General features: G+C 34.9%; 1 protein-coding gene across 2 annotated transcripts in view; it reads left to right on the top strand.

Annotated features, from left to right (window-relative positions):
- The window catches only part of PKN2 (protein kinase N2), a 133,134-nt gene that overhangs the window by 60,857 nt on the left and 54,637 nt on the right, over positions 1 to 17,640 (top strand). For both annotated transcript variants that reach the window (XM_040627072.1, XM_040627071.1), the window contains exons 3-6: positions 3,632 to 3,786; positions 12,464 to 12,581; positions 12,905 to 13,050; positions 13,136 to 13,349. In XM_040627072.1, coding sequence (XP_040483006.1) covers positions 3,632 to 3,786; positions 12,464 to 12,581; positions 12,905 to 13,050; positions 13,136 to 13,349 — 633 coding nt within the window. The remainder of the gene's footprint in view (positions 1 to 3,631; positions 3,787 to 12,463; positions 12,582 to 12,904; positions 13,051 to 13,135; positions 13,350 to 17,640) is intronic.

Here is a 17,640-nt window from a genome sequence, read left to right as displayed (position 1 = left end):
AACAAATATACTGGCAACCATATGTTTAATAATGCTGTAATTTACCATAACCTATAAGAAAGGAAATTGGATAGAAGAAAAGTAATTTGTCAAAAGGAAAAATAGGCAAACTCTAAGGATAGCAAAGTGTTTCTCTTATTTCTAAATGAGTAAAAAGTGGGCTTTATAAAACTAGACATATCTAAGGTTAAACTTCTGCCTTGGCATACACTTTTGTGACTTTGCAAATTACTTGATCTCTCTAAGTTTTAGTTGTCTTTATTTGTAAAGCGAGGTTGTGTATTACAAACCTTTGTGAGTTCCTTTGAAAATGAAACGAGCAGAAATACCAGCTACTTAACTGTGCCCTGACATGTAGTTTTATTGAGCCCTAAACATTGGCTTAAGCACTATATAGGCTTTATCTTCACAATAACCCCCAATTTGTGACTGAGGAAACTGCAACACAGAGATGTGAAATAAGTATATGATCAAGACCACACCAATAAGCAGTAACCACAGGATTTTAACCCAGGCATTCTGACCTCCAGAGCCTGGACTCCTAATCATTATGTTATTTCTTATGTTCTTATAATCCTTATTAAAACTGAGGACATACTTTTCCATAAAAATAGTGTTAGATTTTATAATATTATTACAAATTCACAGACTATTAGAATCCATATATCTTTCAGTGGCTTAGTACAACCTGTTTTAACGTGCAAGAATTTCTTATGTAGCTTCTTTAACAGATTATAATCTAGCTCTTATGTAAATGCTTCTAGAGACAAGGGATCTTATTACATTTTAAGGAATCTATTTCATTGTTAGATAACTTAAAATGTAAGGAAATTCTCTTTATTTTGTGTAAAAATTTTTATCCTCACTACTTTTATCTATTTGTTCTAATTCTTCACCCTGTGGGGAAATAGAAAGTGGATAGCTTCTTTCATAGGCAAATATTTAAATATTTAGGCAAGAATCATTTCTCTTTCTCGCCCTAGGCTAAACATGATCAGCTGTTTTACAGAAAACACATTTCTACACTTTTCTGAACTGAGAGCCATCTGTGAATGCATCCCAGTTCTTTTTTTTTTTTAAATATGCTTACTATAAATTATATGCCAAATTTTATGTGATTTCAATTTCTTATAAGAGTCTTGTATCATTTATGTTAAAAAAAAAAAAGGAAGGAAGGAAGAAAACCTGACTGTTCACAAGATCGGAATAGACCTAACTTTTTAGTCATTACTATGATGTGCAATTCATTTATGGACTCAACAGGAAATATGCTTACACTTCATACAATGACTACTACTAAATGTTTATTGAATATTTACTATGCACCATGCCCTTTTCTAAGCTCTTTAACATGTAATTTATTAAATCACAATAACCCTGTGAGCTTGGTGCTATTTTTACTGTTTAACAATAATGACAATGAGGCATAGAGCTATTAAGTAGTTTACCCCGTATTATACTGTTTATACTAAATTTCAATTCCAAAACTGAGATTCAAACCTAGGTACTCTTAACCATCATGATACATACGTCTTAGTTCAGGCTACTTCAACAAAATACCATATTTTGGGTGGCTTAAATAACAGACATTTATTTCTCACAGTTCTGGAGGCTGGGAACTCTGAGATCAAGGTGCCAGCAGGGTCAGAGTTCTGGTAACAGACCTCTTCCTGGTTTGCAGACAGCATGTTTTCTCTGTATCCTTACATGACAGAGAGAGACCATCCTCTTGATCTAATTACTTCCCAGAGGGCTCACCTCTGGGAGTACCATCACATTTAGGGCTTCAACATATGCATTTGGGGACATAAACATTCTGTCCATAACAGTATGTTAAGTAGTTCTTTTTTGAGCCTGATCTGAAAAGTCGTCTATACTTATATTAGTTTTTTTTAATAAGAATATGTCATCTATAAAATCAGCTTTCAGAGAAGCTCATTTATAATGTGGGAAATTCAGTTACAATAGAAACCTTTCTTGGATTTGAATCTCAGCTAGTAACTGTGTGACTTTGCCTGTTTCCTGATGTGTAAAATGTGGATAATATCTGTCTCAAAAAGTTATTTTAAGGATTAATATGCATACATATATATATGTGTGTGTATAATTATACTGTTATAATGTGTAAGTGTGCATACATGCAGAATCTAGTATAGTTGCTTGCAAGGTTTTTTTTTTTTAAAGATTTTATTTATTTATTTGACAGAGAGACAGGCAGCGAGAGAGGGAACACAAGTAGGGGGAGTGGGACAGGAAGAAGCAGGCTGCCAGTGGAGGAGCCTGATGTGGGGCTCGATCCCAGAACGCCGGGATCACGCCCTGAGCTGAAGGCAGACGCTTAATGACTGAGCCACCCAGGCGCCCCTTTTTACAAGGTTTTTAAATGGTAAAAAGGCAGCATAGCACAGCAATTAGTAAGGTAGACTTTGGTATGGAACTGACTTGCTAGATATCTGACCTTGGGCCAGTTCCTTAACCACTCTGTGCCCTAGTTTTCTTTCTCTATAATACGGGTGCAGTACTCATTATAGGGCTGTTTATGAGGATTGATGAGTTTATAGAGCACTTACACTTTGTAACATAGTATATAAATGATAAAATGGTATTTTATATCCCTGTCTAGCATAAGACCTGTATTTTTGCAAGTTAATTAACAAATTATGTTGAGTTGTTTATAAACTCATGAATTTTTTTTAAACGAATATAAAGCCAAATGTAAAACATTCATTAAAATCAATTGGTCGTACCATCTTTTATTGCACTTAACCCTGAAGCGTGAAGTCTAAGTAACTTGCAGTTTAAACAATTTTCCAGTGATTGCCAAGTTATTTATAACTAAATCAGGTCTAGTACCCTAGTCTTCTAGGTTGTTTTTTTTATAAGCAAGGGACCTAGGGTAGATAAAACACAAAATGATGAACTTCAATATGAAGAATTTTAGTTATGTGGTAAAATTAGTAGAAGTATTTCAACAATAATGGATTACCCAAAATAATTAGAAGGTTTTGTTCCAAGTTTTTGTTTTTATTTTAAAATAGAAGCACCACTGTATGCTTTATGAGAAACCATGGACATGAGGTGTTAGATATTTCCCTATCAGCAATGTGGTATCAATCAGTCAGTATCCTTGAAACACTTTCCATTGTGACTGAACATCCTCCTAGTAGAAAACAAAACGTGAACTCCTTAATGTGTATGTTTAGGTTATTACTATGAAGAATGTTGGCATTATATTCTATTTACAAAGAATTACATTAGAGGAATCTGTATAATGTTTAAATATGCTTTCTTCTCGAACCATTCAGGTATGAGTGAAGATTTAGTTCAGTTGTTGAATAGATGAGTCAAATTATTTTATTTAATTTAAACACGATAGTGTTGGGAAAACTTGGGGCAATGATCTAATTCAGTTTCAGACTCAGTGTATCCCTGGCAGATGATCCTGCAACTCTACTTGAACATTTTCTTGGCTTGAATTCTTGTATTATCTGTAAGCATAAGGAGATTCCATTTAGGTGACTTTAAGCTCATCTCAAACCCTGTAATTCTTTATTCTTTGAGAATATTAACTTCTAATTTTAAGCAGCAGTTGGTCCTAGTAAGTGATTTTAACATACTATTTAATTTACAGATTGCCCAAGGACTCCAGATACTCCCAGCAGTGACCCTCGTTGTTCCACTAGCAATAATAGATTGATGGCCTTACAAAAACAACTGGATATAGAACTTAAAGTAAAACAAGGTGCAGAGAACATGATACAGATGTATTCAAATGGATCTTCAAAGGTAAGTACTATAAATGTAAGTGTATACAGTCAGTCCTCATTATTTGCAGATTCCATATGTGTGAATTCACCTATCTGATAAAATTTATTTATAAACCCAGCATCAGTACTTGTGGCACTTTCACAGTCATTTGTGGACATGCACAGAGGGCTGAAAAATGTGAGTTGTCTGATGTGCATGCTCACAGCTGAGGTCAAACAAGTTGCTCTGCCTTCTTCTTTAAGCTCTTAGACTGTAAACAAGTATCGTTTTCATGGTCTGTGTAGTACCACAGTTTTTGCATTATTGTGCTGTGATTTTGCTGTTTAAGCACTGTATTATGATTTTTAAGACCATTTTAGCCTTCAAATTTGAAAGTATTATCAATAAAACAAATTAGAAACAAATAGTTTTTAAAATAATATTTTTTAGGGGCGCCTGGGTGGCTCAGTCAGTTAAGCATCTGCCTTCACCTCAGGTCATGATCCCAGGGTCCTGGAATTGAGACCCACATCAGGCTTCTTTCTCAGCAGGAAGCCTGCTTCTCCTTCTACCTGCTGCTCCCCCTGCTTGTGAACACGTTCTCTCTCTCTCTCTGTCTCACAAATACATAAATAAAATCTTTATTAAAAAATAATATTTTTGGGGCGCCTGGGTAGCGCAGTCGTTAAGCATCTGCCTTCGGCTCAGGGCATGATCCTGGCGTTCCGGGATCAAGTCCCACATCGGGATCCTCCACTGGGAGCCTGCTTCTTCCTCTCCCACTCCCCTGCTGTGTTCCCTCTCTTGCTGGCTGTCTCTCTGTCACATAAATAAATAAAATCTTTAAAAAAAATAATAATGATATTTTTAAAATTGCTTACTCCTGCCAAAACCAATCGAGAAAATATTTAGCTATATGAGTAGAGGGTACATAGGAACTCTCCATATTTGCAACTTTCCTGTGAATCTAAAATTGGCCTAAAACAAAAAGGTTATTTTTTAAAAATTTAAACTCTTAAGAGTTTTCCATCACTACAGACAGTTTTTTAGGAGAAGACAAATGGAAAGACAGAACATTCTAATGGTAGTGATTGTTTGGAGTAGAGCTGTGGGTTCTTGGGGAATCTGGAATGGGCTTATAACTTGTAATTAAAAATCATTTTATGGGGAGCAGTTGTTACTAATAGGAATGTGTCCTTGTTCTGTGGTATAATGTAGAAGAGAAAATGTTGGGAGCCACTGAACCAGATTATTTTAAAGGTTCTTTCCAATCTAAGGTTCTATAATTTAATTTCCAAAAAGTCTTAGAAAGGTGGACTTATAAAATTTACCTTGGTATTCTCAACTAATTCAAAGATCTTGCCTCTGCAAATTAATGTTTCTTTCATATTTTAATAGATACTTCCTAAGTAATTTCAGAATAAATTTACTAGGTTGTATTTTGATTTTGTTTTGTTTTATTTAAGAATTTGAAATGGGGGGTGGGGATAGAATTTTAACTTGAAGCTATGCACCCTACCCTGCCTACCCAACTAAAGAAATCTGGGAAGATGCTGAAAAGAGAGAAATATGTATATGTTAATAAGTAAGATTTTTTTAAGCTTAATAATGAAAATTGGATTATATGCCATATTTCAAATGAATTTTTAAATTATTCTTAGAGAAATATATTTGTTTCTACTTGATATGTTACTTATATGATATTTAATAGCATATCTTATTAACTTTGAACATTCATGGGGTGGTAGAGTTTTTTTCTGTGTTATTATTTTTAGTGTTGACCTTTAGTTTTGAACATTTTTCATTTTTATCAAATGTTATTTTGGACTTTTTTGTTTTAAGGCAAAGACTACATTCTTGGAACTGTGACTACATCATATTATGCTGGGTTTTCTAAAATTAAGTTTATTCAGGAGCGCATGGGTGGTGTAGTCGGTTGCGTCACTGACTCTTGGTTTCGGCTCAGGTCCTAAGAGCAGGGTCTGCTTGGGACTCTCTCTCCCTCTGCCCCACTCTCTCTCTGCACGTTCTCTCTCTCAAATAAATAAATCTTTTTAAAAAATTAAATTTACCCTGCTACCATCCTCTAGAGTAAGGTTTTTAAATACAGAGTTGATGGATTAGATTGAGAGGTTTATGAACCCTTTGAAGGTAAAGTGAGTGTGTATGTTGATAGATGAATGAATGAGAAAGGCCAGAGGTTTCACTGTATTCTCAAAATGGTCTGTAAATGCCCTACTCCACCCCCAATTTGAATAGGTTTATGGAAATATCAAAAATAAAACAAATAGATAATTTATGATAACCACAGGTCCAAAATGAACCAAACTATGGGCATCCTACTAAAACAGGAGATAATTTTCCAATAGCCTTTTTTTTTTTTAAGATTTATTTATTTATTTGAGAGAGAGTGAGTGAGTGGGGTGGGAGGGGCAAAGGGAGAGGGAGAAAGAAACTTTATCAGACTCTGTGCTGAGTGTGGAGCCCGATGTGGGGCTAGTCCCACAACCCTGAGATCACAATCTGAGCTGAAACCAAGAGTCGTATGTTCAATTGACTGTGCCACCCAGGCATCCCAATAGCCGTTTATTTTTAATATAGGGGATTTATTTATTTTTTTTTTTTTAATGATTTTTTATTATATTATGTTAGTCACCATACAGTACATCCCCGGTTTCCGATGTAAGGCTCGATGATTCATTAGTTGTGTATAACACCCAGTGCACCATGCAATACGTGCCCTCCTTACTACCCATCACCGGTCTATCCCATTCCCCCACCCCCTAATATAGGGGATTTATTAATTTGAGAAGGGGTCAGGTAGAGGTCCAGCTGCTATAGTCTCTGAGGAGACCTGCTAGTTATTTCTGTCTAGGTTTGGTCTTGTTTTCATTTCTCATCTTTAAACCTCTCATTAGGTCAAAATGTATCTCTATGGTATTAGGGAAAATTATAAATTGAAGTTATGTGGAATATTAATTAGTTTGTTAAAGAATTAACAGTTTGATAGCTCTTTTGCTGGGCTTTGGAGTATAAATGCAATAAAGTTAATGCCTTATAACATAATAGGTACTTAACATAATATCCCACTTTCAAAAGCTCCACTATCCAAAAAGGAGGTATCATATGTAAATAATTACAGTATATAATAGTGTATGTTCAAGTTACTTTAGAAACAGTGGCTAAGAATCACTTAACTGCCAGAAGAAGTCATTACTTAATATGAGATTTGAAGGATGATTTGGAATTTAAAAGGGAATTACTTTCTAGGGAAGATGATAATGGGTAAACCCAGCAGATACAGAGTAAGGAACTATTGAAAAGCATGTCATATTCTAAGAAATGAAACTGCTTTTGTATGGCTGTAGCAGAAACTCTCAACTTATTTCTTATCTAAATCTGAGGTAGGTAGAATACACTTTTAAGCGTTGCAGTAATCTTCAGTGGAAAGCCGTGCCCTCAAGGGCAAACAAATCTCAATCTCCAGAAAAGCACATTTATTTTTGGGAAAAGTCTTCCAGGTGATTCCAACAAGACTTTTTTTTTTTTTTTTCTGTTCCCCACCACTAAAGCTTTAGGTGAGTGAGGTATAGTGAGAGGTGTAGCATAATTGAAAGACAAACCAGATTATAAAGTACTTTGGACAAAATTAAGCAGTTGAGATTCTATCTTATAAGATATATGGAGCTACTGAAAGATTTTAGCAGAGTAAATACATGATCAGATTTAAAGTTTAGAAAGTTCACATTCGTCTTTCTCTGACTTGAAGAATTAATTAGAGAAGGGTCAAGTATACAGGCAGCAAGTTTAAGTAAGCTTTTGTAGGAGCCCAGATTGAACATGCTTCATTCCTCTTGTAACAGCGGTGAAAGCAAAGAAGACAGAGTCAAGCTGTTTAGGTAGAATAAATATGTGGTGTCTTGATGCGGGAAAGAAGGCAGAGTTGAAGATGATTCTTTGGTTAAACCAGTAGGTAGATTGGTGAATGGTGGTGCCCTTCACAAGGACAGGTAATTCACAATGGGGAGCAAATTTAGGGACAGGGGTAATGAATTCAGTTTGGTGATAAAAATCATCTTCAGGACCATGGTTATTGGATTCTGTATGACTAAATTACTACCCCAATACACATTATAGCCAGAGTTGTACTTTTAAAAGCCAAGTCAGACATTTTCACACTCTTCTTTCAAAACCTTCTATTGGCTTTCTGGCATGCTTAGAACAAAATCCAGAGTCCTTATTGTGGCTCTGCAAGTTCATACATGACTTACCCTGCCTACCTTCTGATTTTATCCTTTAAAATACTTTCATTCTCTCCTATTACACTCTAGCTATATCAGCTTCTTTGCTATCTCTTGAACATACCATGCACACTCTTACCTCAGAGGCTTTGCATTTACTATGTCTCTGCCTAGATGTCTCTTCTCTCAAGTACTTTTCATGGGGCTTTTTTCTCTCACTTCATTACAGTCACTGCTAGATGCTAACACTTCAGCAAGCTCTTTACTACTATCCCGTGTAAAATATCAGCCCCTGTCTCTCCTTATCTCTTTCACTGCATTACTACTACCTGAAATTATAATTTTTTTTTTAAAGATTTTATTTATTTATGTGACAGAGAGACAGCCAGTGAGAGAGGGAACACAGCAGGGGAGTGGGAGAGGAAGAAGCAGGCTCCCAGCAGAGGAGCCCGATGTGGGACTCGATCCCGGAACGCTGAGATCACACCCTGAGCTGAAGGCAGACGCTTAACGACTGCGCTACCCAGGCGCCCCCTGAAATTATAATTTGCACAATTTTATCATCTTCATCAACATTAGAATGTAAATTTCATGGCTCTAAGTAGCACCATTGGTTTTCAGAATAATCTGAGGGCTTTGTAAGATATATCAAAGAGATGTTTTCCATTGATGTATTCAGATGACAAACTAAGCTATTTATTAAAATATGGGGTTCTTATTAACCTCTTTAAATGCACCCTAGTATTTTCAGACCTTTTTCTCATTTGAGAGTATCTGACCATCTATCCCAGCTTCACTCTCCTCAATGTTCTAGTCTTGATATAGTCCAGTCTCATCTGTATTAACAGCCCATCGGGGCGCCTGGGTGGCTCAGTCGTCAAGCGTCTGCCTTCTGTTCAGGGCGTGATCCCGGGGTCCTGGGATCAAGTCCTGCATCAGGCTCCTCCAATGGGAGCCTGCTTCTTCCTCTCCCACTCCTCCTGCTTGTGTTCCCTCTCTTGCTGGCTGTCTCTCTCTCTCTTGTCAAATAAATTAATAAAATCTTAAAAAAAAAAACAACAGCCCATAAACCCTTCTGGATTCCCTCAGCTAAAATTGATCCCATCTTCCTTTGAATATTCTGTAACTACTTTAAACATTATGATACATAACCATAATTATTTGTGTCTGTTCAATCAAATTACAGGTTTTTAAAGGTAGCATCCTGATTAATCTTAGTGTTTTCACTGGATGTGACCACATTTAATACATGTAAAGTAAGCCGTCAATATGTGATGGAAAAATAATGATTGGTTTATTTATTTCTGAAATCCATGTGTGATGTAGTTTGTTATAATGGTCCCACTATGACTTGCAAAACAATAATGGTTACTTTTTATAAAACAAAATATTACGTAATTGGAAAATATTGTAAATTTTTTAACATAATTTTAAAATATTGTATGTTCAAGATATAACTATCAGGCATTGTAGAGTGCTGATTACCAATAGAACCATATGAAATTGCTGTCTTTTTAGTTCAAAGCTAGTTAGATATTGGCATTTTCGTATGATTCAACCTAACATACATAAAAATCTTTCCAAAGCCTTAGCATAAAAGCCAGTATTTCTCTAATTCTTAAGCCAATTCATATACTTTAGACCTACTTTGTCTCTTGCTTTGAATATATTATGTGCTCAGTAAAATATCCATTGAATTTCTAGAAGCATAAAACTGACCATAAAAATTTATTGAATGCTGGAAAGCATAAGACTGACATGTAGTAACTGTAAATCGCCTTTGACAGATAATATCCAGTGTCAGTTTTAAAAGCCTTCATCATACTTTGACATCTGTGCAGATCTTCCAGAAGTCTGGGAAAAGTCGATTTACTTTTAAAATGAACTAATGTTCTTCTTTACGTGTTGAATTGAAATAGTTAAGAAAGTATTTCCAAAGAAGAAAATGACAGAACTGTCGCCTTCTCACATGGTGATAAAATAGTAAAAGGAGTAGCTTAATTGAAAAGCATAGTATTATATAGTTTGCTTAATATTTATACATTTATACTAGGACTTCATTGAAATAAGATAATCATTTTTATTACTCTAAAAGAGAACATTTTAATGCACATCATGTGCTAGGCAGTATGATTTTTGTTTTGTCTAATGCTTACAAATCTCCATGTTTTAGAGAGTGGTATCCCCATTTACATAATTTCTGCAAGAAACCTAAAGCTTGTGGAAGGTAGGTTAAAGTACAGTTAAGATTTGGCCACTAGTCTGTTTGATTGCAAAACACATTTGTCCCATTAAATTAGGTTTGGAATACTAAGTTTTCCTCTTACTCTGATGAAGTCTCAAAGAAATAGAAAAGCTATTTCAAATCTTCAGTTTGTCTGATGTACCTACTACTGGAAAGGAAGAATTAAGGTAAAAGTAAAGCATTTTCATTTTAAATTTAGAAAGTGAATAGGTATATTTTTAAAAGTATATATAATTAGTCATAGCCGAACACCAAACTCAAGCAAGTATTCTGAAGGGTAAAGCAGTTAACAAATGCAGTGTGTGTGTGTGTGTGTGTGTGTGTGTGTGTGTGTGTACTTCATGGTGTAAATTGATATTTAAGAGGCTTATAGTAAACTCTATTGCCCAATTCCTTTGGTATAGAATCTAAATATTTAATAAAGAATGAAATTCGACTAGAAGATCTTTCTGAAATTGACCTAAGGAGCAAGAAAGAAATGGAAAAATACGAAAATAAATTTGCAAACTGCTTTTTCTTTCACTGTTTATTAACCAGCCTAGTTTGGTATTTATCATAAAATATGTCAGCTCACTTTCTTTTTTCCTTATATAATATCAGTATGTCTCTCTCACCCCACATCTTCATCCTCCCCTTTATTCAGTGTCATACTGTGTGTGTGTTTTTGATGCTGCACATCTAATGCTTGTCTCTTAGCTTCTAGGCTTGAACTCTTCCAGAGATATAGGTTGATTGTATCCTATGTTATTTCCAAATCAGTACTGACTGCCTAAGTAATAAAAGTAGAGATGCTTAAATAATAAGCAAAAATTGGCCTTTTTTGTGAATGTTTCCTAACTTGATGCATAGTTTTGTTTATCATATCTTTTTTTGTGGACTGAAGCCTTCTAGACTTTGACAACTAATAAAACTAAGCAGGAGATGGTATTAACTTCTGTTATTTGTTGCATATGAAATTTTTAGAAGAAATTACTGTATTTTCTGTGGCTGCCATAACAAATCACCATAAATTTAGGCTTAAAACAACGTAACTTTATTATTTTACAATTTTGTAATTGAGAAGTCTCATGAATCTCACTGAGCTAAAATCAGCCATTGGCAGGGCTGCATTCCCTTCTGAAAGATGTAGAGGAGAATTTGTTCCCTTGCTCTTTCTAGCATCTAGAGGCTGCCGATGTTTCTTGGCTTATGGCCCTCTTCTTCTCAGTCTTTGAAGTCAACAGCAATGGGTCTAATTCTTCTCACATTATTCTGCCCTCTCTTCTGCCTTCTCTTCCACATTTAAGGAGCCTTGTGATTACTTTGGGTCTACCTGGATAATCCAGGAAATGATCTCAGGATTTTAAGATTGGGCAGTTAACAACCTTAATTCCATCTGCTGTCTTAGTTCCCTTTTCCATGTAAGGTAACATTCTCAAGGTTCTGGGATTAGGACATGGACATCTTTGGGTGGATCATTATTTAGCTGACCACAGTTCCAAAAATGGTAAGTTTTCATGACTCTGCATCAGTAACATTCATTGTTATTGAAACTAAACTGAGGTATGATAGTAACGTTATTTCATGTAATTCACCCTTCTTGAAGTTATAAGAAATAACAGAAGTTTACTCACCATAATTTCCTCCCTTACTTTATTGAGAAGGTCTTATTTTTTAACATTCAAGAATTTCAAGAAACCTTTCTCATTATCTCACCAATGTTGACAAATGATGTTTCCTGTTTCCTTTATCAGATTTAAAGGAACACAGATATCATCTTTGATTAGTTATTTTAAAAATTTGCCTACATATGTGAAATTCCATAAGAATTTAACTGCAATGTTATGGGAGAAGAGATTTTCAAAATGTTCAGGCTTAGTCACTGAGGCATCTATCTGTCACATACAATGCTTCTGAGTATAAGAATTGTTGACCATGGTATGGGAAAATTCTTCATATTTTGCGTAAAGCAGAAAAAGTTACAAGTGTGAATTTGGAGTTTTTTTAAAACAATAAAATTCACTTGCTTTCTCAAATTACAGAGTTGTTTTTCTCATTTATAGCACTATCAGTTTGGTGGCTTTTTAAAATAAACATATCTACAAGTATATCCATTTGTATTTAAAATAAGTATACTTAGAGTGTTCTTTTAAATTTTTTTTCACTTGCTGATAATCATATGATCTTACTAAGAAGCTATGAAAATGTTTTGTCTTTTCATCTGCTTACCTTTCTGAACTTATTTTAATAGGATCGGAAACTCCATGGCACAGCTCAGCAGCTGCTCCAGGACAGCAAGACAAAGATAGAAGTGATACGAATGCAGATTCTTCAGGCAGTCCAGACCAATGAATTGGCTTTTGATAATGGTGATGGAATAGAGATAAATTGTCATTCTTATTATTATGGGCATGGTGCTTAATAAATGTTATGTAGGAGAGAAACAGTGGTTCAAAGTTGAGGAGGAGGAAGCATTATGTTTTTTGATCTTTAGTTTTTATCTTCGAGTTTTGATGGCTAAAATGGAAGGCTTTTTATTTCAACATTGTATCTATTAAGTATTATTTGAGTGTTTATTGACTTAATAACTAACTTTTAAGTTGTAAGAAATCTTTTGTTTTCATGAGTTTTAATCACCAAATATGAGAATACCAAATAAATGGTTCAATTGCGTTTTTTTTTCCCCCTCTAGCAAAACCTGTCATAAGTCCTCTTGAGCTTCGGATGGAAGAATTAAGGCATCATTTTAGGATAGAGTTTGCAGTAGCAGAAGGTGCAAAGAATGTAATGAAATTACTTGGCTCAGGAAAAGTAACAGACAGAAAAGCACTTTCAGAAGTAATTTTAAATAAATATTTTAACTTAAATACATTATTCAAAGAATGTAATTATTTAGATGATAATTGTCTTTTCCCTATTCAAGGCCCAAGCAAGATTTAATGAGTCAAGTCAGAAGTTGGACCTTTTAAAGTATTCATTAGAACAAAGATTAAATGAACTTCCCAAGAATCATCCCAAAAGCAGTATTATTATTGAGGAGCTTTCACTTGTTGCATCACCAACACTAAGTCCACGTCAAAGTATGATATCTACACAAAACCAGTATAGTACACTATCCAAACCAGCAGCACTAACAGGTAGGTTGCATACTTCTCCTAATTATTTTTGGTGCATTTTTTTGTGTGTACATTTGGTCCTGGTTTAATAAAGAAGAAAGTATGCACAGAGTTTTAAAATATCGTGATAAGTTACACATAACATAAAATTTATTATTTTAACTATTTTAAAATATACAATTCAGAAGTATTTATTTACAGTGTTGTATAGCCATCACCACTGTGTAGTTCCAGAACATTTTCATCATCCGAAAAGGAAACCCCGTAACCAGTAAGTAGTTACTCCCCATCCTCCCAGCCTCTGGCAACCACTATTGATTTTCTGTCTGTGTATATTTGTCTGCTCTAGGTATTTCCTGTAAGTAGAATTATATAATTTGTGGCCTTCTGTGTCTGGCTTCTTTCACTTAGTGTACTCCTCTCAAGTTTTGTTCTTGTAGCATATATCAGTATTTCATTCCTTCTTGTGGTAAATAATATTCCATTGTATGTGGATATATACTAAGTTTTGTTTATCCATTCATCAGTGGTTGGATATTTGGGTTGTTTGGGTTGTTTCCACCTTTTGACTATTGCAGTTATTATTGTTATTAACATTTGTGTTCAGGTTTTTGTTTGAACATCTGTTTTCACTTACTTTGGGTATATACCTAGGAGTACAATTAGCAGGTCATGTGGTAATTTTGTGTTTTATTTTTGAGGAATGGTCAGACTTTTCCACAAAGTCTGCATCATCATTTTTGTTCCCAAGAGCACACATCCTTACCAACACTTGTTATTTTCCATTTTTTTTATTATTGCCATTTTAGTAGGTCCATTATTGAACGTGGGGTAGTAAAATCTCCAATTATTTTTTGTGCCTGTTTCTCCTTTTAATTATGTAAATGTTTGCTTCATGTATTTTTGGGCTCTGTTGTTAAGTGCACATATGTTTGTAGTTTTTTTTTTATATCTTCTTGAAGGATTGACTCTTATCAAAATGTAATGAATGTCCTTCTTTGTCTCCTATAACAATTTTGGACCGAAAGTCTATTTTGTCTGATATTAGTATAGCCATCTCAGCTTTCTTTTCCTTATGACTATTTGCACTGAATATCTTTTTTTATCCTTTCGTTTTTAATCTGTTTTGTCTTTGGATCTAAAATGAGTCCTTTAGACAGCCTATGGTCATGTTTTTTAAATCAGTTCTGCCAATCTCTGCCTTTTACTTGAACAGTGTAATCCATGTATATACCTATGTGGCTAATGCAATTCTGATGGTAACTACCTAGAGTTGGGTCAGATTTCATAAGTTCAATGGCACAGTCCCACACAAGACTGCCCTCCTTTCTGACATAAGTTGTAAACTTGGAGTTTCCCCAACTATCCACACTTTTGACAAACTGGCTACAAATTCAGGGATTCCCACTACCACCTCAGGTTCAGTAATTTTATCGAACAACTCAAAGAAGCTCTATGTTTACAATTACAGTTTTATTATTTATTATAAACATAAATTAGAAAAGACACATAAGGAGAGGTCTGGGGGTTCCAAATGTGAAGCTTCCTAGTCCTCAGCATGTATCACCCTCTTAGCATATCAATTTCTGTCACCAACCAGGAATCTCACTTTAACTGTGAGTATCCATAGTTTTTATTGTGGCTTCATTATGTGGGAGTGACTGGTTAAATCATTTAGCCACTTGATTGAAATCAGTCTCTAGTCCCCCACCCTTCTCTGAAGGTCAGGAGGCCAAGCTAATATTATGTGGCACCAGCCCTCTATTATATGGTTGTCTTTCTGGCATAGCTAGCCCCCATCCAGAAACTGTAGGGGCCTACCATGAATCACTTTGTTAGTATAAACTCATCTGAGGTCTGAGGGGCCCACCATGGATAAGAAGACACAGCAATCACTGAGGAAATAACAATGGTTTAAAGGCTTGCTCCCAGGAGCCATGAACAATAACCAGCCAAATTCTTTATTATACAACAAAAAGGCTTACTTCTGCCATTTTGCTATTTGTTTTCTGTAGGTTTTAATCTTTTTTTTTTCCCCTTGAATTCTTCTGATACTGCTTTCTTTTGTGTTTGAATTTTTCTAGTTTACCTTTTTGATTCCCTCGTTTTTCCTTTTCTGTATATTTTTTAGTTCTGGGCTTAGTGGTCACCCTGGTGATTAATAACCTGAATTTATAACACTCTTTACCACTTTATCTTCAATACCCTACAAAAACTCCACTCCTATATAGCTGTGTCTCCCTGTCTTTTGTTGTTGTGTCACAGATTACATGTTTATAAACTGTGTGCCCGTTAAATTACATTATAATTACTGTTTTATGCACCTGCCTTTTAAGTCATAAAGAAAACAAAGAGTTATAAACCAAGAACACAGTAATACTGGCTCTTATATTTACCTGTGTAGTTAGTTTTACTGGTGTTATTTTTTTCTCCAATTTCAAGTTACTGTCTAGTGTACTTTCATTTCAGTCTGAATGACTTATTTTAGCACTTCATCTGGGCAGATCTGCTAGTGACAAACTCCCTTAACTTTTGTTTATCTGGGAATCTCTTTATTTTCTCCTTTATTTTTGAAGGTTGGTTTTGCAATATGTGGAATTCTTGGTTGACAAATTTTTCTTTCATTACTTTACAAATGTCATTCCAGTCCCTCCTGGCCTTTGTGCTTTTTGATGAAAAATCAGCTTTTATTCTTATTGAGGATTCCTTGTAAGTGGTGACTTGGTTCTCCTTTGCTGTTTTGTAAGATTTCTCTGTCTTTGGTTTTTTTCACAGTTTGATTATAGTATGTCTTAAGTAGTAATCTCTTGAGTTTACTCTTGGATTCTTCGAGCTTCTAAATGTGTAGATTCATGTCTTTCATCAGATTTGGGACATTTTCAGACATTATTTCTTCACATATTTTTTCTGCCACTTTATTTCTCTTCTTCTGAAATTCCCATAGTGTGTGTGTATGTATTCTTCATGATATTCCAGAGGTCACTTTGTCTTTGTTCACTATTTCTTTTTAAAAAGAACAAATGTTTATTGACGTACAGACATTTTGGGGGCCCAGAGACGCAGGGGTAAACACAAAAGTAAGCATCAGCTTCCATGGGTATCAGAAATTAGAAGGGTGAAGAAAGCATCAGAAGTCAGAGTCTTCCCACCAGCAAACTCCTATGAGCCCTGTCCACAAACATGAATCATGTCTCTCTGTTTGAACTGTCAAGATTTCTCCCAAAAGTCTGGCTTTAGTAGAGCTCAGAAAGAAGCTTCTCAAAGTTATCAAGCCAGGTGTCAAATTGGTTAAGTCAGTTACAAGCCATCTTTAGTTTCATTGTTTTACTTCCTGCTTTTTATTTTGTTTTGTTTTGTTTTTAATTAGGAGCATACCTATTTAGTGTTGTTATATCTTATTGAGCAATTACCCTTTTATCATTATAAATATTCCATTTTATCTCTGAAAATACTCTTTGACATACAGTTTACTTTGTCTAATATTAGTAGAGCCACATTATCCTTCTCATGCCCAGTGTAACCTAGCAAGAATTTTTTCCTAGAAGTTTTTCCATCCTTTCATTTTCAACCAATTTTTTAAAAATTTAAAGTGGCATATTTTGTATACATTATATAGGTGACTCTTTTTTTATCTACCCTGAAAATCTGACTGAAGTTGTTAGTCTGTCATATTCTCCCCTCTTTTTTTAAACAGCTTTACATACATAAATTGCACACATTTGATGAGTACAATTTGGTAACTTTCGATATAACCCCCAAAAGTTTCCATGTGCCCTTTATAAACTTTCTTTTTAATATAATATTATTTTTGGTATGTATTTACTGTACAGTCTTGGTGTTTGAATAGTATCTTTCCTGGCCTTTGTTGTTGTTCCTGAAACAAACCTTCTATATTTCCATTTCATCTCCTGTAACAGCCTTTTAGTTATGCCTGTGTGTGTGCATGTGTATGTGTGTTTATTGCTTTCTTTAGAGAATTAGGCATGCATATTGAACTTATTACAGTCTATGATCACAATCTACTCTCTTACCTCCAAATCAGTTAAAGAATTTTCTGAAGAGGGGCGCCTGGGTGGCTCACTCATTAAGCATCTGCCTTCGGCTCAGGGCGTGATCCCAGAGTCCTGGGATCAAGCCCCACATCAGGCTTCTCAGCTGGGAGCCTGCTTCTTCCTCTCCCACTCCCCCTGCTTGTGTTCCCTCTCTCACTGGCTGTCTCTCTCTGTGTCAAATAAATAAATAAAATCTTTAAAAAAAATTTATGAAGAAATATTTGCAAATCCTTCTTCTTGTTGTAATATATATTACTTCT

The sequence above is a fragment of the Ursus maritimus genome, unplaced genomic scaffold (assembly GCF_017311325.1).
Source record: "Ursus maritimus isolate PB19 unplaced genomic scaffold, ASM1731132v1 scaffold_12, whole genome shotgun sequence".
NCBI classification, from domain to species: Eukaryota; Metazoa; Chordata; class Mammalia; order Carnivora; family Ursidae; genus Ursus; species Ursus maritimus.
Note: the sequence above shows the minus strand (reverse complement) of the source record. Positions and strands in the feature narration are given on the sequence as shown.